The 25958-nt window shown below is 45.9% G+C and overlaps 2 protein-coding genes across 2 annotated transcripts; one reads left to right on the forward strand and one right to left on the reverse strand.

The window, feature by feature from the left end:
* Window positions 1–2946: 2946 nt before the first annotated feature.
* Fcmr (Fc fragment of IgM receptor) lies at window positions 2947–18248 on the forward strand. Its single transcript, XM_021167436.2, has 8 exons — window positions 2947–3165; window positions 11365–11697; window positions 12340–12471; window positions 13346–13565; window positions 15131–15282; window positions 15565–15723; window positions 15835–15893; window positions 17867–18248. The coding sequence occupies exons 1-8, from the start codon at window positions 3129–3131 to the stop codon at window positions 18041–18043; spliced, it is 1269 nt and encodes a 422-aa protein (XP_021023095.1). The 5' UTR covers window positions 2947–3128; the 3' UTR covers window positions 18044–18248.
* A 1538-nt stretch (window positions 18249–19786) lies between these two features.
* Window positions 19787–23690, reverse strand: Il24 (interleukin 24). Its single transcript, XM_021175868.1, has 5 exons — window positions 23271–23690; window positions 22485–22547; window positions 21541–21699; window positions 21050–21124; window positions 19787–20251 (listed from the first exon to the last, which is right to left on the reverse strand). Exons 1-5 carry the CDS (start codon window positions 23433–23435, stop codon window positions 20168–20170), a joined length of 546 nt encoding a protein of 181 aa, XP_021031527.1. The 5' UTR covers window positions 23436–23690; the 3' UTR covers window positions 19787–20167.
* Window positions 23691–25958: the final 2268 nt, after the last annotated feature.

Raw genomic sequence — 25958 nt, forward strand, 5'->3', positions numbered from 1 at the left:
CAAGGAATGAACCTCCCTCTGAGAGTGCACACAAAACACAAAACACAAAATCTGAAACCATAATATACAAGCAAAAGACAACTAAGAGGTTTTTTATTTCTTTGTCTATGTAGTTTGTTTTTTAATGTCCAAAGTAAACAAAGTATATTTGTTTGTTTTTAATGTCCAAAGTAACTTGAGACAAAACAAAATAAAATGAAACAAAGCATAAAATCAAAGGAACAACAACAAAATCAACCTAAAAATACCACTGGGTTCATTTTCTGTTGGTTATCTACTGCTGGCTTGTATACCCAGAGACTCTATTGAAAACAAACAAACAAACAAACAAACAAATTTTTCCTTTGCAAGTGCTGGAGAGCTGGAGATGTCTTCTTAGTTAGGGATGGGAGTTTGTGTCCATTTCTGTATTTTGGCCTTGGGACCCTATGTGGCTTGAACCTGTGCAGGCTTTGTGGCTGCTGCCACAGACTCTGTGAGTTCATACGTGTATCAGTCCTGCCGTGTCTGCAGACATGGTTTCCTTGGAGTCATCCATCCCCCCTGACTCCTCCAATCTTTCTGCCTCCTCTTTTGCATCGTTCCCTGAGCCCTGAAAGGAAGAGTTTGATGGAGACCTCCCATTGAGGACTGTACGGTTTGAGTTGTGAGTCTCTGTATTAGTTCACATACTGCAAGCGGAAGCTTCTCTGATGATGGCTGAGCAAGATTTACACACAGCAGAAGGTTGTCAGGAGTCTTTTTATTTCAGTGTCCCTTTACCAGAACACTAATAGTTGGCTTTCCCCTAGGACCGTGGTCTATCTAGTCTCAAACCCTGAGCTACCAGAGCAATGTCAGGTACAGATTCCATCTCATGAGGTGGGCTTTAATTCCAATCAGATACTCCCACACCACCCGTGGCACTATTGCAACAGTATATCCTGCAGGCAGTTCACCGTGGTAGATCAAAGGGTTTGAAGATGGCCAACCCCTCACACACACATCTATACTAATTCTCTCTTTTACCCTATGCTTTTTAAAAAGGAATCTTTTTTAAAGACAATACATGTTAAATTCTCTTCTCTTGTCTATATGTTTTCAGCCCTGATTGACAGGCTCAACCACACAGCAAGTTCCTGAACATCACAGACATACATAATACATATCTGTAATAATTATATATACACAATATACACTCACAGCCACATCATATACTCACATGTCACAAAGCACATCACATATCACAGAACACATGTCACATGTCTACACACCACACAGCACCCATTTACATAAAGCATGCTGCACATTTGTACGGGCCACTGACCTCCCACATTAGCAATACGCTGACATCCACACTCTCTCATACCCACTGTAATACTTAGCATATTCACTCATAAACTCCCTTTCTCCTGTCCTTCATCTAGCCTACCCCAGGACTTCAAGGCAATCCTAGCCATCTAACCAGATAATGGAGAGCCCAGCTAGCTGTTGAATGGGTGTGGACCACTGCAAAGAGCTCTCTCCATGGAGAACTGTAAGGCACTGATCCTAGCTGAAACTGCCCTCAGTCAGCCACTCTAACCAGGAGGCAGAGACTGCCCTCTGTCCTCTTGGCCTATTTGTTGACTGGAGGACATCTCATGCCCGTTGCTCTGAGCTAGTAGAGACCTGGAGAGAGAAGGGCAGGGCTGGGCAGAGCAGGGAAAGCAGCCTGCACCCACACATTTCCTCTTTCCTCTTCCTCTGCACCTGCTCTGGGCTCACACTCAACCTCCAGGGCTGAGGACATCATTCTGTTCTGTTTTGGAGAGCATGTGACCAATCTGGTGTGTAGGCGTGAGGAGGGAGTGGTGTGCAGGCAGCCAGCCACCGATGAGCCTAAAATAGTGTGGACAAAAGTGACTAGGAAGCCTAGACTAGGGGTACCATTGGCGAATGAAACCCCCGACCCAAGGAAAACCTGGGAATCCTCCGATAAGTTACAGCTTTGCACACCTGAAAGACCATAAAGCCAAATAGCCCATGGTAAAGGGCTTTTATAGCATTTCTACATCAGTGATCTCTACTGTGCACCAGACAAGACAGTGACCGTACCCAAGTGACCAATGAGAACACAGGCTCAGCGAAGCTTGCCCAAGGCGAACAAAGTCAAGCCTGGACAAATCATTTTGTCTGAAGCCTGAAATTGTTTTCCTTATTCTCCACTTCTCTACTCTCCATCAGTGAGCCTCACTCACCCTCGCCACTGGGTGTCTTGAAAAATGGCTGGACCAGACTGCCAACCCTAAGGGCAGAGTTGCTATGTGACGTGTCACACCTGACTCTTAGCATTGTCTTCTGCTTATTAGACAGTGGCTTGTGCCTCTGCCAGAGGGAAGCCCCTTTTGGATACCACTGTAAGAGAATGAGGCCTGAAGATTAACTGAGGCCCTGAGCAAGCTGTGCCTAAGACCTCAGGAATGATAGTGTGCATATTGGAGTGCCAGAGGCTATGTGTCTCACCTTCATCTGTTTTCTAGATAAATGTAGTTCAGACAAAAGCAGTAGACTGCACAAAATCCATGGCCAATATCACTATAAATAGTAGGTGTTCACAAGTACTCATGGGAGGAGTTACAGAGTGAGTTCCAGGACAGCCAGGGCTACACAGAGAAACCCTGTCTCGAAAAAAACAAAAACAAAAAAACAAAAACAAAAACAAAAAAAACCCAGGTGACTTTCAAAGCCTAACTTTGGTCCACAAAGGCTTTGTTGTTGTGAGAGATGAGCTTGGTGATGAGCTTGTGTTGTCCTGAGGATGGAGAAACAACAAATGCCTCTAGCTCAGAAGTCAATCAGCACCTATGAATCCTGGGAGGTCCCTTTGAGAAGAGGAGGCAAGGCCTGGCAGCTGCTCAGGCTGAGAGCTTGGACCTGCTCACTCATTTTTATGCAGTACGTGTTTTCTCAATTCTTGATTTCCGCTATGGTTCGCTGGTGTTTTCTTTTTTAGACAAAGACTAGCTAGCAAACAAAACAGATTATCATTTCCTCATTTTAAGCCCTTGCCACTCAAAGAGGTCCAGCATAGCTTTCAAGCACCCAGTTGTAGAAGGCTCCCAGGTGATCGGTGTGTGTCAGCCTCACTCCAGGGCCTCCAGGGAACCATGGACCTTTGGCTTTGGTTACTTTACTTCCTGCCAGGTGAGTGCTCTGAGGAAACACTTCAGACTTAACTACCAGGTTTGAATTAGCCAGAGGTAATCGGTTGACAGCCATCTCTGGCCCTGATGCTCCTGGAGAGTTGCAGTGGCCGCCGGGGCACAGAGAAGAAGGGTGGAGACCTGTGAGGTGGATGCTGGCCACTCCCCACTTCTGCAGCATGCTTCCAGACTTCCACCCTAGACAGCTGTTAGATTTTTAAGGGTTGAACGTGTCACATATCTTAAAAACTCACTTTTTGGGGATCTTAAAATGTATGTCTCCAAGGTTTGTTCTTCTTGTATGTATTTCTCCTCTAGATCTTTCTTCTTCAGTCTGGAATTGGAAACTTTCAAATGAAGTCTCCCTAAACTATTCCCTAAGCTTCTTATCTCAGCTTACAGCCACCTACCCAGCAATCTGCTTGAATGACCACCAAGATCTGGGATACACGCGCCTAATGCCTTGCCTAATATACTTCCCTGGTTGCCATACAAGCCAGTTACTCCATTTGTCTTAAGCGTCTCTAAGATTATAACGTCATTCCATGGCTCCCACTATCTACTAATTAAAACACACTCTCCTCCCTTAGAATCTGAGCTTATCATGCTCCCACAGACCTTCTTCCAGAGAAATAGACCTCTTCTTGGTACTAATGCTACAAATTCCCCCTCCTACACCCTCCCTCAGGCTGTCCCTGCTTACCGTCCCTGTTACTGTCATTCCTCCCAGTTTACCATTAACTGGCTCTTTGCAGGTCATGGCAAACCTACCTATCTCTCACAGTCATTATTCCCAAGCACCTTCTGAACTCCAGCCACAGTCATGTCCTATTTCGGCTCAGTGTGCTCAGCTTATTTAGTTTGTCAGCAATGCCTGTCTTGTGATAATTAAGCTTTGCTGAGGATTTGACTAGATTGAGAAATGCTGAGGTGTTAGTCAAGCTTACTTCTGGATGTAATTGCAAGGTCCTTTCCAGAAAGAATTCAGCAAGGGGAGAAGACCCACCTTGCCTGTGGATGGTACTATCCCGTGGGCCGAGGTCACGAACAGAATAAAAAGAGAAGAAAGAGAAAGGCTGCAGAGGACTGAGTTCACCTTCCTCCCATTTGTTGACCACCCCACCAGCCCACCCTGAGATATAATCAGGCAGCTTCATGCTTCTGCTACCATAGCTTCCATGCCATGCTGGTCTAGTAGAGCAGTTCTCAGCCTTCCTAAAGCAGCGGCCCTTTCATACAGCTCCTCACGTTGTAGTGGCCCCCAGTCATAGAATTATTTTCACCGCTACTTCATAGCTGCAGTGTTGCTCGTGATATAAATTGTAATGGAAACATCTGTGTTCTCTGATAGCCTTAGGTGACCCCTGTACTCTAAAGGGGTCATTACCCATAAGTTGAGAACCGTTGGTCTCAAAACTGTGAGCACAAATACACCTCCCCCGCTCCCCACTGAACTTTCTTTTCGTCATGTATTTTGTTGCAATAATGAGAGAAAAGTAACAAATAGAGTAAATTGATAACTAGAAGTGAGGTTACTGTTGTGAGAAATCTGACCTTGTGGTTAATAGGCCTTCAGAACTAATCTTCAGGAGGAATTCTGAGATGTGTGGGTGATCTAGAGAAGGTCGAGGATGTTATAAGAAGAGGTTAATTGGATCATGCTGGTGAAAGCACAAAGGACCAGAACAAAATAAATAAATCAGTAAATAAATAAATAAATAAATAAATAAATACTGCTCACAGGAGAACAAGATTCTATCAGAAATTAGGGCAGGAATCATTTGTTGTTCACGGTATACAGAATCTGGCTGTGTTCTGATGGTGTCCTGAAGTTGTTTGACAGAGGAAATGTAAATGTGGTATAACATTCAAGCCATGGCGTGGTTACTGCTCACAGCGTTTACCCAGATTTACAGTGAGAGAGAACACAAGTGTGTGGGAAATGGGCTGCTTGGCAAAGAAAGGAGCTCGAACTCAGCTAAAGCTACAAATAGAGCCGACCAAATGGGTCCAGACAAATCAGCTATATGATTCTTAAAGAGTTAAGTGCAGTTAAGGAATGTCTTCATTAGAGTTAGTTTGCTGCAATGCAATGCCATGACCAAAAAGCAAGTTGGGGAGGGAAAAGTTTATTTTGCTTGCCCTTCCATATCACTGTCCATCATCAAAGAACCCGGAGGCAGGAGCTGATGCAGAGGCTGTGGGGAGGAGCTGCTTACTGACTTGCTCTTCATGGTTTGCTCAGCCTGCTTTTTTTGTTGTTGTTGTTGGTGGTGGTGGTGGGTTTTTTTTTTCTTTTCTTTCTTCTTTTTTTTTTTTTTTTGGTGTTTTTGGGGGTTTTTTGTTGTTGTTGTTGTTTTGGGTTTTTTTGTTTTTTTTTTTTTGAGACAGAGTTTCTCGGAATAGTCCCGGCTGTCCTGGAACTCAGTCTATAGACCAGGCTGGCCTACAGAAATCCACCTGCCTCTGCCTCCCAAGTGCTGGGATTAAAGGTGTGCGCCACCACTGCCCAGCCTCAGCCTGCTTTCTTATAGGAGGCGTTTTTTTAAAATTGAGGTTCCCTTTTCTTAGACTTTAGTTTGTGTCAAATTGACATAAACTGGCCAACACAAGGAGAAGCCTCAGACTTTGCCATGGCACAACAGGAATGATGCATTGAGCACAATATTCCACCTCCCAAACTAGAGAGTGTAGCAATGCAAACTTTTTTGACAAACTTTCATTGGAAAGGAGAGAGCTTAAGGAGAGAGAATCTTCAGGCATGATGCTAGGAGATTGCTACCTCGGGAAGTGTTTTCTCAGGATTCTCCTCAAAGAAACACAGATCCTGTTCTAGCTGTGGTCCAAGGGGCCACATTACATCTCGAGCTTGTAATAGAACTTGGCACTGTGCACACACAGCTGCCCTTGCAGATGTACAAAACCTAAGAGTGAACGGTCATTGAAGGCCAACACCAAGGTTCTCAACAGCCTCTGAGGCTAGACAAAGTGTGGCAGGGTTGGCTTTTCTGTACCAAGATCCTGAGAGGGTAGCTGTGTGGGTGTGAAAGAGAAGCAGTGGAGACTCCAGGGTATTGGAGGCTCCAGGAATGTGGGAAAATCACATCACCGAGGAAAGCTGTAGGTGCCAAATGGTGCCTGCCTGGTGAGGGAACCACATGGGACATAAGCAACAGAGAAGGAATATATGGATTTATCATGATATAAACATACAATATTCTAATTAACAGTTTATTCTAACAAAGAATATTCTAAATATTCTCATTAATGGTTTATTGTTAGTCTTGTGTTCTTAAGACAGGGTTTCCTGTATCCTGGGCTGGCCTCTAATGAGCTATTTAGATGAAGATGGCTTTGACTTCCTGACCCTCTAGCAGAGGATCTCAAAAGCTAGAATTAAAGGCATGGGCCACCAGGCCTGGTTACATGGGCCTGAGCTCAGATTTCTGTGTGTGCACTGTAGCAGCTGAGCCATGTCCCTACCCCTGATAATATCTTTGAATGATTACATGTATGATATGCTGGCCTTTGATTACTAATACTGCCCTCAGGCCTACAAATATTGGGGTAGGCCTGTCCCTAGTGCTCAGTAGAATTATAGACCATACTGAATGGAGGAGCCCTGTGGGAAGGTCCCTCATGATGCAAGGCAGAATCAGAGGGTGTGGGCTTCAAATTTACCTAGATTACTAAAAAGAATGTATATACACATTGTGACTTACCAGAGAGAGAAGGAGAGAGAGAGAGAGAGAGAGAGAGGCTTATTCTTTTAAAATTGCTATTGTGTGCACACCACAGCACACAATAAAATGGGTAGGGACCAGAGGATAACTTTGGGGAGTCACGACACAGCTTCTACCTACTTTAGGTGGCGTCTCTCTCATTGTTTCTGCTGCTGTGCTACATAATTTAAGCTGACCTATGCACTCCCAGGCAATTCTCTTCTCTCCACCTCCTATCTTACCACAAGAGTGAGGAGATTGCAGTCACTTATCTGCATTGTACAAGGGTTCCAAAACCTGAACCAGGATTGTCAAGCTAGAGGTTTTACCCCCTGAACCATCTCCCTGGACCTCACAAAATTTAATCTTGATTCATTACCATGAGGATGAGTTTGGTCTCCTGCACTTGGATGATAGTGTTATTTCCTAAAATACAAACTTCTTTTGCAAGCAGGCAAGTTTAGAAAGAGAGATGAGGTGTTCTTTTCTTGATGTTATTAGATATTATCTTAAATATACAATGGAGTCGAAAGACCAGAGCCAGTTTAGCGCTGTAAAGACAAGACTAGAAACACGCATGTGTTTAGTTGAAATCTAACCCATCAGCATCTGTATGTAAAAGGTCCTAGAGTAAATGAAAAATAAAAAGGTCCTAGTGTAGAAAGAAGAGAGAACACACACAAAGAATCAGTCAGGTACCAAGCTCCGTGTAAGCCCAGCACTGAGAGGGAGATGGAGATGAGTAAGAGAGGAGCTAACACAGGAACAGCTATGACAGTGTGGCACTCAGGCGGTGCACAAAAAGTGGTCCTAGGAAGGAGAACTCAGGTAGGTCAAATACTGCCAGAGATGACAACAAGTAAGTGACCACCAGAGACAGCAACCAGGACAGCTGTGTTGACCCAGATGAGAACAGTTTAGGTGGACGTTTAGAGACAAAATTCTGGTTGAAGTTGATCAAAGAGAAATGGAAGGGATAGATACGAATTGGATGAGGCATTTGAGAAAGCACATAGAAAAGACTGGAGGAGATGCAGACATCATCTGAGGGTTTTAAAGGTGCCAGCATCAAGGTCTGTGCATGAACTACTGCCGGACTGAAGAGAGCGAGAAGTCAATGATACAGCAGAAAGGGGGATGGGTGCCATTGCAGACAGACATTCTAAACCAAAGAAGGCCAGACTTGGGTTTCAGCTGAGGGAATGCCCTGTGAAATGAATTAGAACCTTCTCCTGGGGCAGAACCGATGGCAGGTGCCGGGCCTGTCCACGTGCAGGTTGCTGTAGATAGAAATGGGATGCTAAGTGGAATGTTCTCGTGCTTTTAAATATTTTTACATTATTTGTTTGCTTGTCATCTGTTAGTTTGTTTTTTCTGGGCCATGTGCCAGGGCATGCATATAGAGGCCAGAGGACAACCTGAAGGATTTGTCCTTTAATCTCAAGGAGATGTTTTTTTCCATTACATGGGCACTAGGACTCACACTGAAACTACCAGGATTGTTAGCAATGCCTTTACCTGCTGAGCCATCTCACCAGCCCTCTTGTCCTTTTAAAAGGAATTTAAAACAACATTACACTCAGGGACTGGATAGGTAGGTAAAATGCTTGCCACAAAAGCATGAGAACCTGAGTTGAGAGCCACAGCATCTGCATAAAAAGCTAGAGTCAGTGCCGCACACCTGTGAGCCCAGAGCTGGGAAGGAGGGGACAAGAGAAGGCCCAGGATTGCTGGTGAATGAGTGAACTGCAGGTTCAGTTAAGGAGAATGCCTGACCCACAAACACACGCCCATAAACTATAGCTCTTTAATCAACATACAAATCTCAAGCCAAGTGCTTCCCACTTTTTGTTCCAAGCATTCTGTTTCAAATTGGGTTGAATCCCACTCCCACCTAGAAAATCTCCAGTATGTCCTCAGCCCTCAAGGCCCTGCCTTATTTCTTCTTTTGCACTGTGAAAAGGATATAGGATGCTATCATCTCAATCATGCGTTTTCATCCAACTATATATCAACAGTGACTTTTCAAACTACAGCTTTCCTCTTTTCTACTATTTCTACAATTCAGTCACCAAATTAGAGGTTACAAACTAGAGATCACTTCATTGCCTATATAATATTAGTATCAAATCAGTGGGTTCCTTTAGATACCTTCTCCCCCTCCCCCTTTTCCCCAAGAACCACTTTTAAGATGCCAGGAATTACATCTGGGGTGTGTCTTTAAAAAGCAGGTCCCTACACCAGCCTAGACAGAGGGAGCCACCATGCCCAAGGACAAGACAATTCATAGGCATCAGTGAGCCCTCAATGACTGACCCAGCATTTCAAACTTCTAAACTACGAATCCTACCTACTTTCCTCTGTCTTGGAAGTCTGTTTTTGTAATCCTAGTCATAGATGCTACCATAGACTCTAAAGAGAGCTAGTTGGTTTGGTTTGTCCAGGAATCTGGTCATTTTTGAGATTCCCCCAACCTCTGGATCAGGTCTTGAGCCTTGGCTGGCTGGAACTTTGTGAATGTGTCACCTTTCCATTGCCTGGGTCCAGGCATGAAGCCATCTTGTGAGTTCTGTTGGCAGCAGTTTTAAGCAGTACTGAGCTTTGTGTATCAAATGCAAGGTTCCTTGGCAGACCATGTACATCTGGCTGTGCCCTCTGCCTCTTTCTCCCTCCAGCTTGTTAGCATACCTTCACTTTTAGAGCTCAACACTTCCTGTGGCTATTCTCCAACTCCTCTGCACCGTCACCTAACCCCCATCTCTAGCCCATTTGTTTCCACCTCTCTACCCTTCAATACTTCCCTCTACCAGAAATATCCTAATCTAGATGCCCTAAACCCATCAATATTCTAATGTTTTAACTCTCATATAACTAAGCTCATTGAAGCTATTCAGAATGTACCATTTGTAGATAAACATCGATAAGCCAGCAGATTTCCCGGCCACGTTCTCTCACATCCTTATCTCGATGCAATCTGTTCTTGTTACCTGAAAGGCCTTTTTCATCTCCACCTTAGGTCTCCAGGCCCAGCTAAACACACACATGCTTGACACTACAAACACACACTTTATACTATCACCTTTGTGATGGTAGGAATGAGAATGGCCCCCATTCATTCATGTTTGAATGCTTGGCTCTCACTTGGTGGAATTGCTTGGGAAGGATTAGGGGAGATTGCCTTGTTAGAGTAGGTGTATCACTGGGAGTGGGTTTTGAGGTTTCAAAACTCCACATCACTTCAGTGCTCTCTCTCTCTCTCTCTCTCTCTCTCTCTCTCTCTCTCTCTCTCTCTCTCGGATCAAGATATAAGCTCTTAGCTACTGCTTCAACACCACACCTGCTTGCCTGCTGCCATGCCTCTCACCACAGTGGTCATGAACTCTAACCCTCTGAAACCATGAGCCCCCAAATTAAATGCTCTCTTTTATAAGTCGCCTTGGTCCTGGTGTTTTGTCACAGCAATAGAAAAGCAACTAAGACAGCCTTCTTCTCGGTATATGGAGGCACTTGCTGGGACCCACCTAGATTGCCATCTGTGGCTTGACCCTCTGATAGAGTGGGAAGGGTTACACTTCCCTTTTCTTGCTTTTTAATGTCAGGAACTTGTGACCCACAACCTCCACTCCTGCCTGTTCTATTTCTCTCCTAGGCATATGTATGTTCACACCCATGCATGTATGCTCACACTCAGGCACACCCTGATTGCCCTTCCATGAGTTCTCTACACTAGTGACCAGCATCACCTTCTCAGTCGCCCTCCATGCCCATTCTTTCAGGGTAGAGCGTTGGACACCGCTTCTCTCAAAAGCCATCCTCCCAGGACATCATCCCCTCAGTGGCCTGAGTCAGGTGTCCCTGCTTGCTGCTGTCAGGGAGCCCTGAGCTATCTCTCTCAAGACATCTATTACATTGTACTGGAGTAGCTGTCTGTTGGTATAATTTACCACATGACTTACTGTATGAGAAGGAGCACCCAGGAAAGGTATCAAATGTGTATTTGTTGAATGGTTTAGTAGAGTTGAAAGGAGGATTGGGTAGATGAACAGAATTGAGAAAAGAAGAATCCAGAAGGACAATGTGCTGTAAGAATGGGTCACCTTTCTCACCCTCAGACTTTAGTCCCTCAGAGGGTTATGTGCCACTGGGGGTCATTCCTGGCATCTCATTTCTCTTTGGAGTAGGCATTGTAGTTGTGTCTAGGTCCTTACAGGCTCAGGTTTAATTATGAGGCTGAGGCTAAGGACATGGGGTGGGCACAGAGTAAGCCTGAATGAGAATGAAGGATCTGAGCATAAATCAAAAGAAAACTCTGTAGGGCTGAGGATGGGCTGGTGACAGGGCATGGCTAGATCTGGGGGTTAATGTGGGGGTGGTCTGGGGTCAGCACTAGGTTTGGAGAGAAGTGTGAGGGGGAGGTATGGCTGAAGTAGAGACACATCTGAGAATAGGGCTTCTGCATTAATTTCTTCTCTTCGCAGTGTCTGGGGCCCTGAGAGTCCTCCCAGAAGTACAGCTGGATGTAGAGTGGGGTGGATCCATTATCATCGAATGCCCGCTCCCTCAACTACATGTGAGGATGTATCTGTGTCGGCAGATGGCCAACCCTAGGATATGCTCTACTGTGGTGTCCAACAACTTTGTCAAGAAGGAATACAAAAGGCGAGTCACACTGAAGCCATGCTTGGATAAGAAGCTATTCCTAGTGGAGATGACACAGCTGACAGAAAATGACAATGGAATCTATGCCTGTGGTATGGGCATGAACACAGGCAGAGGCAAGACCCAGAAAATCACCCTCAATGTCCATAATGGTAGGTGTTTAGAAAACTGAGACCAGCATCTAAACTGTAACCACCCCATACTATTGCCATATTAGCCAGCCCATTATTAACACAGAATGACACAGCTTAACTTCACAGTTGACCGACACCACATCTAGAACCTTCTAGCCACAGGAGATGAAAGGAGTAAGACAGATGTTGTATGTTGCCCATTCTACCCAGGGCATGAATGGAAAGGTAGACCTTAGACAGAGGAGAGGTTTTGAGGATGAGGAAACCATCAGAGGAACCACGCATGTCCTATGTAATTATTATGTATGTGATTAGTACGTCTTGGGTGGATAAGACTGAGAAACAATGATCAAGCCAAATGTGTTACTATACGGTCTGGTTCTACATTTCTTCTTAACTCTGACTTTTCAATGACATCCTAACATGTGCATGACTGTTTCAGCAATGTATAACCCCCAACAGTCCAATGGCTTTATAGAGAGCGCTGGATATGCTGGTGGGAAAGGCCAGCATTCAGGGAGGCTCTATGCCTGTTCCTTTCTTGTTGTTTCTGTGGACCATTCTCATCTCCTCATGGCCTTGGCTGAGTCAGCTCTTACTTGACCCTCCAGTCCTATCTCTTCCCTGATGATCACCAACGCATCCCCTTGCCTCCAATAGAATACCCAGAACCATTCTGGGAAGATGAATGGACCTCTGAGCCGCCAAGATGGTTGCACAGATTTCTGCAGCATCAGATGCCCTGGCTCCACAGGAGTGAACATGCCAGCTCTTCTGGAGTCATAGCCAAAGGTGAGTCTATCAAGTCAAGAGCGGGAGAAGAGGGAGACTTGTTTTGTTCAATTCATAAGGCAGTTAGCATAGCTGAAGGGACTTTCCCATGCTTTGTCCTTGGGAAGGACCTTCATCTGACAGCTAAGAGGCCAGGCGCTAGTTGGAGGAGTCACATACCACCACCAGGTGGCATACAAGTAACAAAGTGCCCATTTCACAAACCCCAGGTCCTATTTGAATGACTAGAAACCAAGACTGGGCAGACATTTGCCAATTGGAGGTCATTATGCTTCCTGCTACCTGCAGGCATGTCTTCTACCTGCTGGTAATTAGTGGTTTTAACAACTCTATTTAGCAATTAAAAGATGACTATTTGTACTAACATTCCTGTGCATCTTAACATATACTGGTGAGTTAGATACGTTAAATTGAACATTGTTGCACTAGGAGACCTTGCTGGGGTCAAAAGAAACAGTGTAACTGGGCAGATCTTAGATCCATGAGTGTGACTGACTAGGATGAAATTGGGAAGAATATATGAGCACAGAAGAGCAAGGTACTCCCCATGTCCAGAAGACAGTAAGCCTGTGAGGTCAGGGAAGACATTTGTGGCCACAAGGACTACCCTGGTCACCACCCCAGTCACTTGGCAAGACCCAAATCGGAACTCTTGACCCTGAAGCCCTGGTACTTGGTTCCAAAGAAGAAGGATTAGGCTCAGGCAGGGGAGAATCTGTAGTCCCCAACTCATCTGTGTTGAAGAAAGGGCCAGTGGTGTGTATGGGCAAAAGGGGAGAAGTGATTGTGGGTGGAAGAAGAGACCCACTTCTCCTGGAGACTGGAGAGCACAGCATATCTCCCACTGATGTAAGCTTTCCCTTCCCTCTTGAAGTTACCACACCAACTCCAAAGACTGAGTCCCCTCTGGTTCACCAGCCCTCCAGCATCGCTCCAGTAACCCAACATCCCAGAGTTTACAGAGCATTTTCTGTGTCAGCTACCAAGTCCCCGGCGCTCCTGCCAGCTACCACAGCCTCAAAGACTTCCACTCAGCAAGCAATCAGGCCCCTAGAGGCCAGCTACAGCCACCACACCAGACTTCATGAGCAAAGGTAAGAAGGGCTTCTATGTTTAGTGCCTGTGTACTAAGAGCCCTGAAGTCATCCTGCATCCTTCTCAGCTTTGTCTCCAGAAACCCTCTGAGAAATGCTCTGCTTTTGAGTGTTCTGTATAAATGCATTAGTCTTATCATCAAAGAATATACTTTGTTGTTGTGGGTCTCCCCGCCCTCATGGACATCAGCCAATTCCGTCCACAAGGGCAGTGGGAGCAGAGGCATCGAGACGGGAGGGGATTCGGAAGCCCTGTGAGTACATACAGTGACTAACCACACTGGGACCAGCTATCAGGAGGCAGATCAACTTTATTTAGGGTGATTCAAGGCTTATAAAGTTTTGAGGGACTGAAAGTAGGAAAATCCAAGATGGGCAAAGGTCATTGGATGGGGGCTTAGGGTACCTGGAATACCTCATTAGCATGGGGAAGCATTTTAGGAATCTTAGGTTCTGACTGAACAAGATTTATCAGGAGAAAGAAAATTGATTCTGCAATCTCATTGAGGCTTCGTGACATTCCTCAGGTAGAAACATAAGTGTGGGTTTAGAATTCCCCAGATAAGGTCAGCGGGGTTTCTCCTTGAAACCCCACTAATGAAGGAAGTCTCTTATATTACACCAGGCCCAGAGGCTATCCAGTCATGATGGACTTTGACCTTAGTTAGTAGAGTTTTCCCACATGTAGTATTCTTTGCAACTCCCTAGTTCTGATCTTAGAGAAAGACTCAAGTCTTTCTATCATACAGATTCATTCAGGCCTGTTGTGATATATAACTAAATGAGAAAAAGGCTTTAATTAATTTAAAGTAATTAAAAGTATTTACTAATTAATAAGCATTAAATTACTCTCACTTTTTTTTCTTTCCTTCTTAATGCTGCTAACACTTTGTGACAAATGTTACTATTGTTTAGCTTGGTTCTAAATATCGGACCTCAATGAACCACTAGGGGGCAGCATTAAAGCAAATGTGTGTGAAACCCCACAAGTAATTTGCCTGAGCAAATACAAAAGAGAAAAAAAGGCTATCATTTGGATCCTGTGAGGGAACTGAGGCAATAAAATCTATGTGGCTTCAATGAAACCAGGACTCTTAGTTTCCATCTCAGAAATCCACTTAACAAATGTTTCTTTGATGTCAACTGTGATAAAGACACACAATGTCCAAGTGTGGTTAATACAAGTCTGCCTATGCCAAGGTTTCTAACTGTGGGAATAGAAGCCGTATCAGACCCTGCAATGGACCAGCTGTCTTCAATTCTTTCCACCCCCTATGATTTTGGTCAGAACAGTTTCGTCCAAAGTCCATTTCTGATACTCATTTATAGCAAAATACGACTCAGGGGAATTAAAACTCACTCAAAACCAGTAAAATGAGGAACTTGAATTTGAACCAAAGACTCCTGACCCAATAAACAAATCTCTTTGGGCATGATGGAGAAAATTCTGTTAACAATGGGTCAACTCGAAATCACCTAAAGAAAGGTGGCCACTCAAGGGTGAGTCTTTAAATTTCCTTTCCTCATCTAAGTTCTCTGTCTCTCTCCTTTTTCCCACGGCCAAGGACACTCCACCACGGCCCACATTATGGGAGAGAAGACCGAGGGCTTCACATCCCCATCCCAGAATTTCACATCCTGATTCCGACCTTCCTGGGCTTTCTCTTGCTGGTTCTTTTGGGACTGGTGGTAAAAAGAGCCATTCAAAGGAGGAGAGGTGAGCCACCTGAGGATCTGGGCTTTGGTTGGGAGACCTGAAGTACAAGAGCCCAGAGCATTCAGATCTAGCTCGGATGCCCAGGTAACCGGGATGAGAAATGGAGTCTAAAAATATTTTGCCCTTGCTCCTGTGCTCTGTACCCTGGACATCTAAGTCCAGGCTACAACATTGTCAGGCATCATAGAGGTGTATAGCCCTCCCTCAGTCTGGGGGAAAAGAGGCAGGTGGCCACTGGTGTCTGATGCCATGCCCTTCTCTTTTCCTGGGGACCTCCTGAAGCCTCCTCCAGACGTGCGGGCCGACTGGCGATGAGGAGGCGAGGCCGGGGGGCTTCCCGCCCGTTCCCTACACAGCGCCGGGATGGCCCGCAGAGGCCGCGCTCGCAGAACAACGTCTACAGCGCCTGCCCCCGGCGCGCACGGGGACCAGACAGCGTGGGTGAGCGCACACACTAGCGAGGCGTGGAATCTGGGGCCAGCCGGAAACCGGGGACAGGTGGTGACCAGGCTTGGAAAGGCCGGGCCCTCACCGCTTTCTTCTGTTTCATAGGTCCAGCAGAGGCTCCCCTCCTCAACGCCCCAGCCTCAGCGTCCCCCGCCTCGCCGCAGGTAAGCTCCGCCCACCCCAGCCCGCGTTCAGACAGGCTCCCCCAACTGGTTGTATCCAGTCCCTAGGTTGAAGCCCTCGAAGGCTGGCCCTGCAAAATCTGTGGTTATCTTAGTTACCTGGCAAGCATTTCTTTTCGGATAAATGGATGTTGTATGTCTTTATTCTAGAAGGGAAGGTACCCCTGCAGCGACTACAGTGTAAAAAAGGACGCTAGGTTTCTAGAAAGCTAGATGGGGTGGAAGCTACTCAGTTTTACCTCTGTGAGAGAGGCATTTNGTGGAAGCTACTCAGTTTTACCTCTGTGAGAGAGACATTTAAGAAAAGGAGAAGAGAGAGAGAGAGAGAGAGAGAGAGAGAGAGAGAGAGAGAGAGAGATGACCCCGTTATCTAAAGTGCCTGGGCAGAGATGCAGACATTCAACATAGCAGGTATCATTTTGTTCCCCAAAACAAACTTTAAGCATTCCCAAAGTCTAAAACATTTGGGCTTTGTAGTCAGTAAACGTGCCGATAAGGGCATCAAATGTGCATGTGTTAATTAGTGGAAATTAATTAAATACAACAGACCCCAAACCCTCAGGGTTCAAACCAGAGGGACAGGAAGAAGAGGATTAATCCATGAGGTCATCCAGGGACATTTTGTTCCAACAACTCCAAGCAGCTTCCCTGGTCCGTGGTTAGTACTCAGCCACCAGAACCAAGTTCTTATTTCTACACACAGAGATGATGGCTTCCTCAGGATCGTGACCCTGCATTCTCATATCTCACTAGTACTTGCCTCCCATTAGCTGCCATGAAGTCATGTCATGCCTGGCTGGCAATATACTGTTTAAATGATCATATAAAAAGGGAAGAATGCTACCTAGCCCTGTAGTCACCTCCAGCTGTTTGAATGTGCCCCCTACACCTGCCCTCCAAACACAGACACAACCAGTCTTCAAGGCTTGGGCTTGGGAATGAATGGTCCAGTAAGCCTGTCTGCTCCACCCAAAAGCCAGCCATTTATTGTGGGTCTGCCCTAAGCTCACACAGACCCTCTTCTGGGCTGCCTCCTGCTGAAAGCTAACCCTGTCTCATTCTCTCAATAAGTGTGTGTGCGTGTGTGTGTGTGTGTGTGTGTATCAAATATACAGAGTATGTATGCTCAATGGCTTATTTCAGTCTTCATAGTGAATTTTTTTCATTTTTTTTAAAACCAAATACGTTGACATTCAGCGGGAGATGTGTTTTTGAAGCAACCTTCTGCTCTTTCTCCTGTTGGTAAACTATAAAATGTAGACGTCCCTTACAAAGGATGCTTCCTGCATTCAGAGGACTGTCCTTCTAGTTCTTAGAACTTTCATTTAGATGACTGATTGAAGTCTCTGTGGTGGCATTCTTCTGTGGGAATCACAGTCCTGTGCCATGTTAGTCTTGACGTAGCCTGGTCTTCTGAGAATTGCCATGAAGGGGAAGTCTTGGAGTGTCTCACTGGGGAAGAGAAGCTCCATCGTGCCCACATGGTCTGCAGTCTTCCTCCGCTACCCCGCCCTTTGCTGGAATGCACTCTTGTCCCATGTCATGGCCTCTCCAAGTCCTTACATAGGTACAAGAAATGATTCACCCTGCCTCTAACTGGTTGCCTGAGAAGATGCATATTTCCCAAACAAGTCATATCCCTTTATCCCCAAGGGGAGCCTTCTACAGGAGGATTTCCTTCACACTGCTCAGCCCTATGATTTCAGTCTAAACCCCATGCAAAGTGTGTCCTGCCCACGTTAGAATGAAGTGGTTTCCAGTTATTTAGAGTGAGGCTGTACCCTGAAAAGCCCCAGGGCTGGCCCACTTGATGGAGCTCAGCCAATCCTGCACCTTTGCTGTCGGAAGCTCAGCAACTCTGCCCCTGCTCCTTCATTTCCTGCAGTGGAAATCCACTTCAACAGATGAGAAAATCACCCAGTCAGAGCTAGTGACACTCCTTTGGTTGTTCCCAGGTACTTGAAGCTCCTTGGACCCACGCCCCATCTCTGAAGATGAGCTGTGAATACGTGAGCTTGGGCTACCAGCCTGCTGTCAACCTGGAAGACCCTGATTCAGATGATTACATCAATATTCCTGGCCCATCTCATCTCCCTAGCTATGCCCCAGGGCCCAGATCTTCATGCCAATGAGTTCTGCCTGTTTGCTGACATCTAGCACGTTTTCCCTATAGGATCCCTGTCACCTTGTATGTCCTACACCCTAACTCGACTCTCTCCTGACTATCTGAATGCCTTGAGAATGATCAATTACAGGCTAATTTTTCACCCCATTGAAGCCCCCTGCATTCATTTGCGAGAGTTCTGGATAAGACGTGCAGAACATTCATTTGTCATGATGCCAACTGTCCTTTCTGTGCCAGCTAAGAGACCATGGGACCTGCCAGGTGCTTCATCACTATCTTTGGTCACATAGTTTTTGCTGCCTTAACCCTAGCTCATGTGACATCAGGCTAGACTATAAGCATAGCCAACACTTCCAGGCCCCGATCCGAAGGACACAATGAGCTCTGTCTTTCCCAAGTCTCGTGGCAAGGATAGCTTATTTGATATGATGACTTATTCTAAATTTTTAGAACTAAGCTTTTGTTAGTGTTAGTGATACACACACACACATGAGTCCTCTTCACTGTAATCCCCCATCACTTGGTAGGAATAATCTGACTCCAGTATCTGCTTTTAGAAATCTTTGTAGTCTACTTATACCTTAGTACCTTAACTTTGAACTATTTTAGCCATCCCAGACTATCACCCAACCCTTGCCAATTTCAGACAACACATAGCAAGGTGTAGTCAGACACCTCTTGAAACTGTCACCAGCTGCAAAGTTCAACCCAAGCTTGAGGCAAGGGAATGCCAGCTCCTGCCTTTGAGAAAAAGGTCTTTCCCTGATATACAACCAAAGTTCCCTGCACACTAGACATAGAATGGAGTGGCTATCTAGACTGAGTTACTCTCTTCACAAGGAATACCATCACAGACTGAACCGTGTATCCGGGCACAGTGTCATCACCAGCCTGACACATCATATTAAACAGAGAAGGAGAGAACATATCTTAAGAGGGGTGCCGGCTCCCAATGGAGAAGCTAGAGAAAGTACCCAAGGAGCTAAAGGGATCTGCAACCCTATTGTTGGAACAACATGATGTACTAACCAGAACCCCGGAGCTCTTGTCTCTAGCTGCATATGTATCGAAAGATGGCCTAGTCGGCCATCAATGGAAAGAGAGGCCCATTGGACTTGCAAACTTTATATGCCTCAATATAGGGGAATGCCAGGGCCAAAAGAATGGGAATGGGTGGGTAGGGAAGTGGGGGGCGCTATGGGGGACTTTTGGGATAGCATTGGAAATGTAATTGAGGAAAATATGTAATAAAAATATTAAAAATCAAAAAAAAAAGAGGGGTGCCTGGAGAAACAAGGCAGTGTGGTGGGTGGGAAGTCAGGGATAAGGTGGAATGTTGAGTATGAATCTTTGTTTCAGCCCAAATGGTAGCTTTCATCATTTATTCTTCAAACCAATGTCCTGTGTTAGAGCAAAACCTCAGAGGTCAAGAGTGCTGGCTGTTTTTCCAGAAGACCTGGGTTAGGTCCTCAGCACCCACACAGCAGCTCGCAATTGCCTCTAACTCTGGTCCCAAGGCTTCTGACATTCTCATCTCTCCTCCAAGGGTACTGCATGTCATGCATGCAGTACACAGACACACATACAGGCAAAACACCCATACACATAAAGATAAGTAAAATCTCAAATCGGCACCCTCCGTTTCCAGCCCAGCACTCTGTCCCCTCATGATCTCCATGCACCAAAGTTTAGATTCACATCCCACCATCATCCCAAATAATTCAAGACAGACAACAAAATTAAAAACCAATCCATTTTAAATATTTACTGAGCAACCATCCACTGCCCCCATGCTGACCCAGATCACAGGAAGTGAGGAGGAGGCATGGGGCACTAAATTCTGATGCTTTCATGGAACTTCTGGTCTTACAAATAAATACGGTTTCCAGGGAAAGTGACAATAATTAAATAGGGCTGTAATAAATATGCAAATCCACTTTGTGGGTCAGTCGGAGCATCCAAAGGTGTCATCTATGGCTGTCATTTGGACTGAAGAGTGAGGTCTGAGGAAAAGCCTGAGCCAACAACGGGGTCCATGGCCAAGGGTCTGAAGTGCCCTGAGGACAGCAGGGATGTACACAACACCTTGAAATGGCATGGAGCACAAAGGAGGAAGTTATCCAATCGGCAGTCAGAGATGGTAGAATTTCTGCATCCAGGTCAGGAGAATGTCCACTTCCCCAAAAGCTTTCACCAAAGCGACTTCTGTATCCAACTGCAGCAAATGGAGAGTTGGGGGTCAGGTATGTTAACAATAAGATCCGTTTCCTTCCAGCCTGGCTTGCCTGATATAGATCTGACTCCGAATTAACTGAATCACCTGTGGAATGGCCTCTGAGAGATGGATCCATCCATCACTCATACCTCAACTATGTGAATTTGTTTTCAGGGTGAGGACAAAGAGGCTACTGAGTAGTAGGTAAAGGGACAGAGAAGAACATGGTACCTAGAACACAAGAACCTTGGATACCAGCTAGGAAAGATGTGGGGAACTCACTGAGCTGACATAAGCCCAAGTTTATACTCCACCACATATTTGTAGACAGATACATCTGTTCCTCTGTCAAATGCTCAAAATCAAGGATGTTTTCTTTGAGGGTGAGGGCACTAGGGTTGAAGTTTGGGTTTTTCTTTGGTGTGTTAATTTAGAGAAATTTAATATAATTTTCTATATCTTTTTCATAAACGAGGCCACTTGAACACTGTAGAAATGTTGCAGATCTGTTTAAGGGTGAGTTGTCAACCTTCTTTCTCAATTCTGACATCAGGGACCTGTACAACTTTCTCATAGAGAAGTTCTTCAATCATGAAATTATCTTGTAAGGAAATAGAATAGCATTTCCTCTTGAAAACTAACAGTAAAACAAACAAACTACAGGCCAGGTAGGTCTGGGACAAGCCCAAAGAAGGCACCTACATTCGGTTCTGCATTAGGTCTCTAGGGTGCTCCTCTGTGACAGTTCAAGCTAGTCTGTTTCTGTTGGGTAGGCAGACTCCCAGCTCTTGGCCTTACCTGTTTGAATGCTCTGCGGAACAGCAAAAACCGCTGGTGTGCACTCTCACTAATGGGAAGCATGGAATTGTCCTTCTGCTTATCAGGGGAAAAAAAAACCTAAAGTTAGATCAGAATGGAAGTTAGCCTCTCCTGCTCTTCCTGGTGGCACATGGGAGGGTTCTCATATTCCTGCAAGGACTGATCGGAGTCCCACACTCTCAAGCAAACCAGATTCCCAGTATGTGCCAGGACTGTTAGCTTTCTTCACAACAACCTCTACAGGTAGAAATGTCATCCCCCACTTTATAGATGACAAAAACTGAAGCCCAGAGAAGTTGAGTACCCTTGCAAGGGTTCCCTATCTGATCAGGGTAGACACAGACCTGAACCTGTATAACCTTTGCCCATGACATCTAGGACTCTATGTTGGGAAAAGAAGCCAGAACTGGATAAATAGAAGGCAGATTCCCAAGCACACAGTCCCCAGCCTCCACCCATGCTCTACTCACACTGGGCTGTAGTTGTGACATGATGACTATGAAGTTGTTGGCCAGAGTGGAGAATGACCTCAAGACCTTGAATTTGGCTATTTTGCTGTGGTAGTTCTTGAAAACAGTGTTCAAGTAGAACTTCAGCAGGCTGTGGGCAAGGTAACAGCTCTCAGCATCCTGGGGAAGAAGCAGACCACTGAAGCCTTTCCCCATCCTGGTCCTAAAGAGAAAACCCATGTACCACCCAAGGGAAAATAAACACGACAGGGTGTCTTTGGAAATAATGGTACTGGATAGATCTGAAGAGATGACAGGAGTCTTGAGGAGCAGCTTGTGATTCACAGCAGGAACCCAGACCCCAGAAGGAACCAACCCAAAGTAACTCAGCCAACTAGCCTGGCTCCCAGGACTCCTGGCTCACCACCCAGGTGATAAGAAGCCTCTTTCTTCTCTACTCTATGGCCTCACTAAAATGATGGATCCTGAAAAGCATTTGAACTTTGACTTCAGGGCTGAGAGTTAGAAAGAAATTTACTGGAAGGAGAGGAATAAGAAACCTGGTGCCCTTGAACACAGAAAGCACTGCCTGACTCTTTCTGCTCCTGAAACTTGGCACCTGGAAGAAAGGGATCAGTCTGTTCATGCTCACAGACTGTCTAGACAGATGGTAAGAAGATAGTAGCACGTAAGAGAAAAGGATAGAGGTGAAAGGCAGGCTCACTTTGGTAGATGCTCACTGTGTTTCCAGAAGCAAAAGCAAAAGAAAGATGGCTGGCAAGTGTCAGCCTCAGTGGAAAATAGTAGTTAGAGACTTCAATTTCCATCCCTCCTCATACCCACAGAGAAATAAGCCCAGACAGAGACCACCTTGTCTCATGCCCAGCCTTGCCCTGTATAGGGATCAGAGCAGAAGGGAACAACTCCCATCAGCCCCTCTTAGAGAGCTATCCCCTTCTGATTACCGAGACGTTCCGCAGAACCTGTGGCTTCAACAGCCGGACGCTTGTGATGTCATCCTGAGTTTGCTTTGGGAAGAGAAAAAAAAAGATGTCTCCAGGTTAAGGACCTTTATAGAAGCCAGTTTTGCCAATATGCTATCCCCAACTTCAAACTCCATCCTAGCAGTGGGACTACAGAGGCTGGAGGGACCAGAGGAGGACTCAGGAAGGGACATAATGAGCTAGATCCTGGGGAAAGGGTACAGGTCCAGGCTACAGAAAACTACTGTGCTTACTCATCCCAATGGGGGACATGAACCCCTGGGGTTCTTAGACCCTGACCATAGATGTTGGAAGAGACCTGTGCTTCCTTTGGTCATATGTGACCCAAGGAAATAAACTTTTCAGCCTTAAGAGCTATGAAGAGTCAGGCTCATCTCCATAGTCCATGGGTGAAGCAGATGAAGCAAGGTAGCTGCACTTGGGAGCTGCCTCTTGCTCTTAGAGGGCTCTTGAAAGCCCTGCCTCTCATCATGGTCCTGGAACTCAGATCCAGAGCTCATCCAGGATGAAGCTACACCACATGGGGGCTCCTTTACTCCCCTTGGGCTCTGCTGCCTTTACTGGAGGCTGCCCATGGATGGCTGAGCTTCAATTTCCTCATGTGTGACATGGGACATATTGATCCTCCTGAACAGGGTTATTATGTAGGAAACTGATTAAACAAGCTGGAAAGGGATCCACAATCCTGAAAAAGTACCCTCCCCCAAGAGGGAAACCAGCAGGAAAGTGTTCAAGGTGAGCGCTCACCACAGTGTTCTTCATAGTCCAGAAGGCCTCCCACAGTTCTGGGAGAACCACCCCGGTCACTTGGCAAGACCCAAATCGGAACTCTTGACCCTGAAGCCCTGGTACTTGGTTCCAAAGAAGAAGGATTAGGCTCAGGCAGGGGAGAATCTGTAGTCCCCAACTCATCTGTGTTGAAGAAAGGGCCAGTGCTCCTGCTGAAGAAAGGAAGGCTTTACCCCGAAGTCAAATTCTGACTCGGAACTTACACGCAGATCTGTTACCAGATCTCTGCCCTCTTAAACAAACCCATGAATGTATGCATTGGAGTGGGTACTTTGTGAAAACCAGTTCAGCTCAGCTTTGTCCGTGCCTTCCTGCCACATGATACCATGCACTCTGCTTTGAGACTACCATAGGACCAAACAAACATCACACCTGATACTCGCCTACCTTCAGAACTGTGAGACAAACGTCTTTTCTTTATAAGCTATTCAGTGCCTGATGTTCTGTTTGAACAACAGAAAAGGTACTTGGACAAGTGAGATCCCAGGCAAGAATATTGTAAACCTCGAAGGGTGCTGTGGGGTGGAGGACGGGTCCTCCCACCTTCTATCCAATAGCTGCTGGTGGTACTACCTCTTTGCCCTCCCCCACCATATTCCTCTCCCTCCACACATCTGCAGCTCCGTCCTTCCCTCTCACACTTCTCCTGACCACCCGGAGAAATAAGAACAAGAGAGATGGAGAAAAATTCAGCCAGGAGGACATCAAGAGGTTCTAGACTCAGGAGAAGGAGGAAGAGATCACTTCCACCTCTGATTTCTAGGACCTGCCTTCCAGTCACCAGGCCAGGAGGCAAACAGCCCTCATGCCCCAACACAAGGTAGCAGGGTTAACTGAGGCTCATAGGGAGAGGCACAGAAGGCAAGTCTGGGTCAGGCACTCATCTCTGCCATCTCACTTGACAGACTCGCTCCTAACTCGAAGAATTGATCTTTCCAGTAAGTGAAGCCAGAGAGGAGGGTATGAGCTCCAGGTGAGTCACTTCAGTCTTCTCTGAAGTGCCAATGGGACTTCAAGATGGGCCCTCAAGCCGAACGAGTCATCACCCTGACTGCCACGAGACTACCACAGACTGCTGACCTCGCTTTGTGCTTTTTGTCTCTTTCCTCTGCATGCCTCCCTACCCCTCTCCCCCAGTTTTCCCTACAACCACATAAGAGCCTTCTTATTCACACAATCTCCTCACACCTGAAGAAACTGTCTGCCAACCCCAGGAGGGCAGAAAGCACAGACCGGGCAGCAGAGAAACTGGCTTTGCAATGATTCCTGACTCTTGGGATAGGGAGCAGGTGTCCAGGACTAGGGTCCATTGTCAAAAATCTTCCCGTTCTCTTCTTTCAAAAGCTGTTAGCTTTCCAACTTCTCTTGGAGCTCATCCCTGGATCTTATTCTCCTCTGGCCTTCCTCCCATCCAACCCCACATCTTCTTGGTGTTAAGAAAGTAAGCAACTTCTCATTCCGTTTTTTCCTTATATAAATATTCAAAGGGCTGATAAATGCTAAGCCACCTTTAAGCCTCCCCACTCCCAATCAAGGCAGCAGCCTAACATTTCAGAGCAAAGGCTATGGGAAACCCCACTACTCACCTAGGGTCCTAAAGTGAAGCCGGAGGCTGCTGTGTGAAGGTGGCTGGTTCTTCTTGTGCACAAAAAGTTAGGCAGGCTCAGTCAGCATTCATTGGTAGAGGGTCTTCTGCTGGGTAGGAAGCTCCTTCTCAGCTGTGGAAATGATTTCAAAAGTGAAAGACTGAGGGGAAGCAAGGCTGGGAGAACTGTATATAACGGGTCTGGCAGGGAGGGGCAGAGGAGAGGAATGTGGAGGAAGGGAAATTGGTCATGCTTCCCTGGAGAAATACTTCACCACCTCGTCACCTTTTGCTCTTAAACAAGGGGTGGGGGCAGAAATCAGTCCCTCAGGTGAGATAAAACCTGGCTTCTCTGAACTGCAGTTCCTACATCTACAAAATTGTATTTTTAAAGTATCAAAACACCGTGCCTAGTGGTACATACCTCTCATCCCAGTACTTGGAAGGTAGAGGCAGGAGGATCTTTGGTTCAAGGTCACTCTTGGCTAGTGAGTTCATGACCAATCTGAATTATAGCTCCTGACTAAAAAAGAAAAAGAAAAAAAAAAAAAAGGTCTGACCTACTTTCCCTAGAAAAAAAGGTATAAAAAGCAATACATGAGTACTTTGTATATTCTCTACACATGTAAACATACCATTACTATGCAAAAAAAAAGCCTGTTTTATTGTATACTGCCAAAATCATTCAATAATTATGTCTGTTTGCAATGAAACATTAGCCCAGAGGCTTAGGCTAGCCCATAAATAAATATCTTCCTTTAATCCTCAGAGCCAGGAGGTTTAGGGAGTTTCTGACTTGTAGCCACCCACAGTCTACGGGGTTACAATCACCCCAAGTATATCTCTCCTTAAGAACTAGGAAGAAATAATGTGTGCATGGACAGGCCTACAAATATGGGGGATCCCAGTTCCCTGGTAAGCTAGTCTGGGCCTAGACTGCACAATAGAAGCACCTATGTAAGCAAGAGAGAGACCTGACCGACCATATCTCCAGTTAGCAAGTTGCTCAGGCATGGGCTGAAGCCACACATCTCCAAAGACACCCAGAGCCTGGGGATGCA

Source organism: Mus caroli, chromosome 1, assembly GCF_900094665.2.
Source record: "Mus caroli chromosome 1, CAROLI_EIJ_v1.1, whole genome shotgun sequence".
In the NCBI taxonomy this organism is placed as follows: Eukaryota; Metazoa; Chordata; class Mammalia; order Rodentia; family Muridae; genus Mus; species Mus caroli.

Excerpts from the sequence above, each read along its gene's own strand:
- Fcmr (XM_021167436.2), top strand. The coding sequence starts at position 3,129 with ATGGACCTTTGGCTTTGGTTACTTTACTTCCTGCCAG. Across the intron at positions 11,698-12,339 it reads CACCCTCAATGTCCATAATG|AATACCCAGAACCATTCTGG; the intron begins GTAGGTGTTTAG and ends TGCCTCCAATAG. Across the intron at positions 15,283-15,564 it reads AGCCATTCAAAGGAGGAGAG|CCTCCTCCAGACGTGCGGGC; the intron begins GTGAGCCACCTG and ends GACCTCCTGAAG.
- Il24 (XM_021175868.1), bottom strand. The coding sequence starts at position 23,435 with ATGAGTTGGGGACTACAGATTCTCCCCTGCCTGAGCCTAATCCTTCTT. Across the intron at positions 21,125-21,540 it reads TGTCACAACTACAGCCCAGT|AAGGACAATTCCATGCTTCC; the intron begins GTGAGTAGAGCA and ends CCTGATAAGCAG. Across the intron at positions 20,252-21,049 it reads TCCGCAGAGCATTCAAACAG|TTGGATACAGAAGTCGCTTT; the intron begins GTAAGGCCAAGA and ends CATTTGCTGCAG.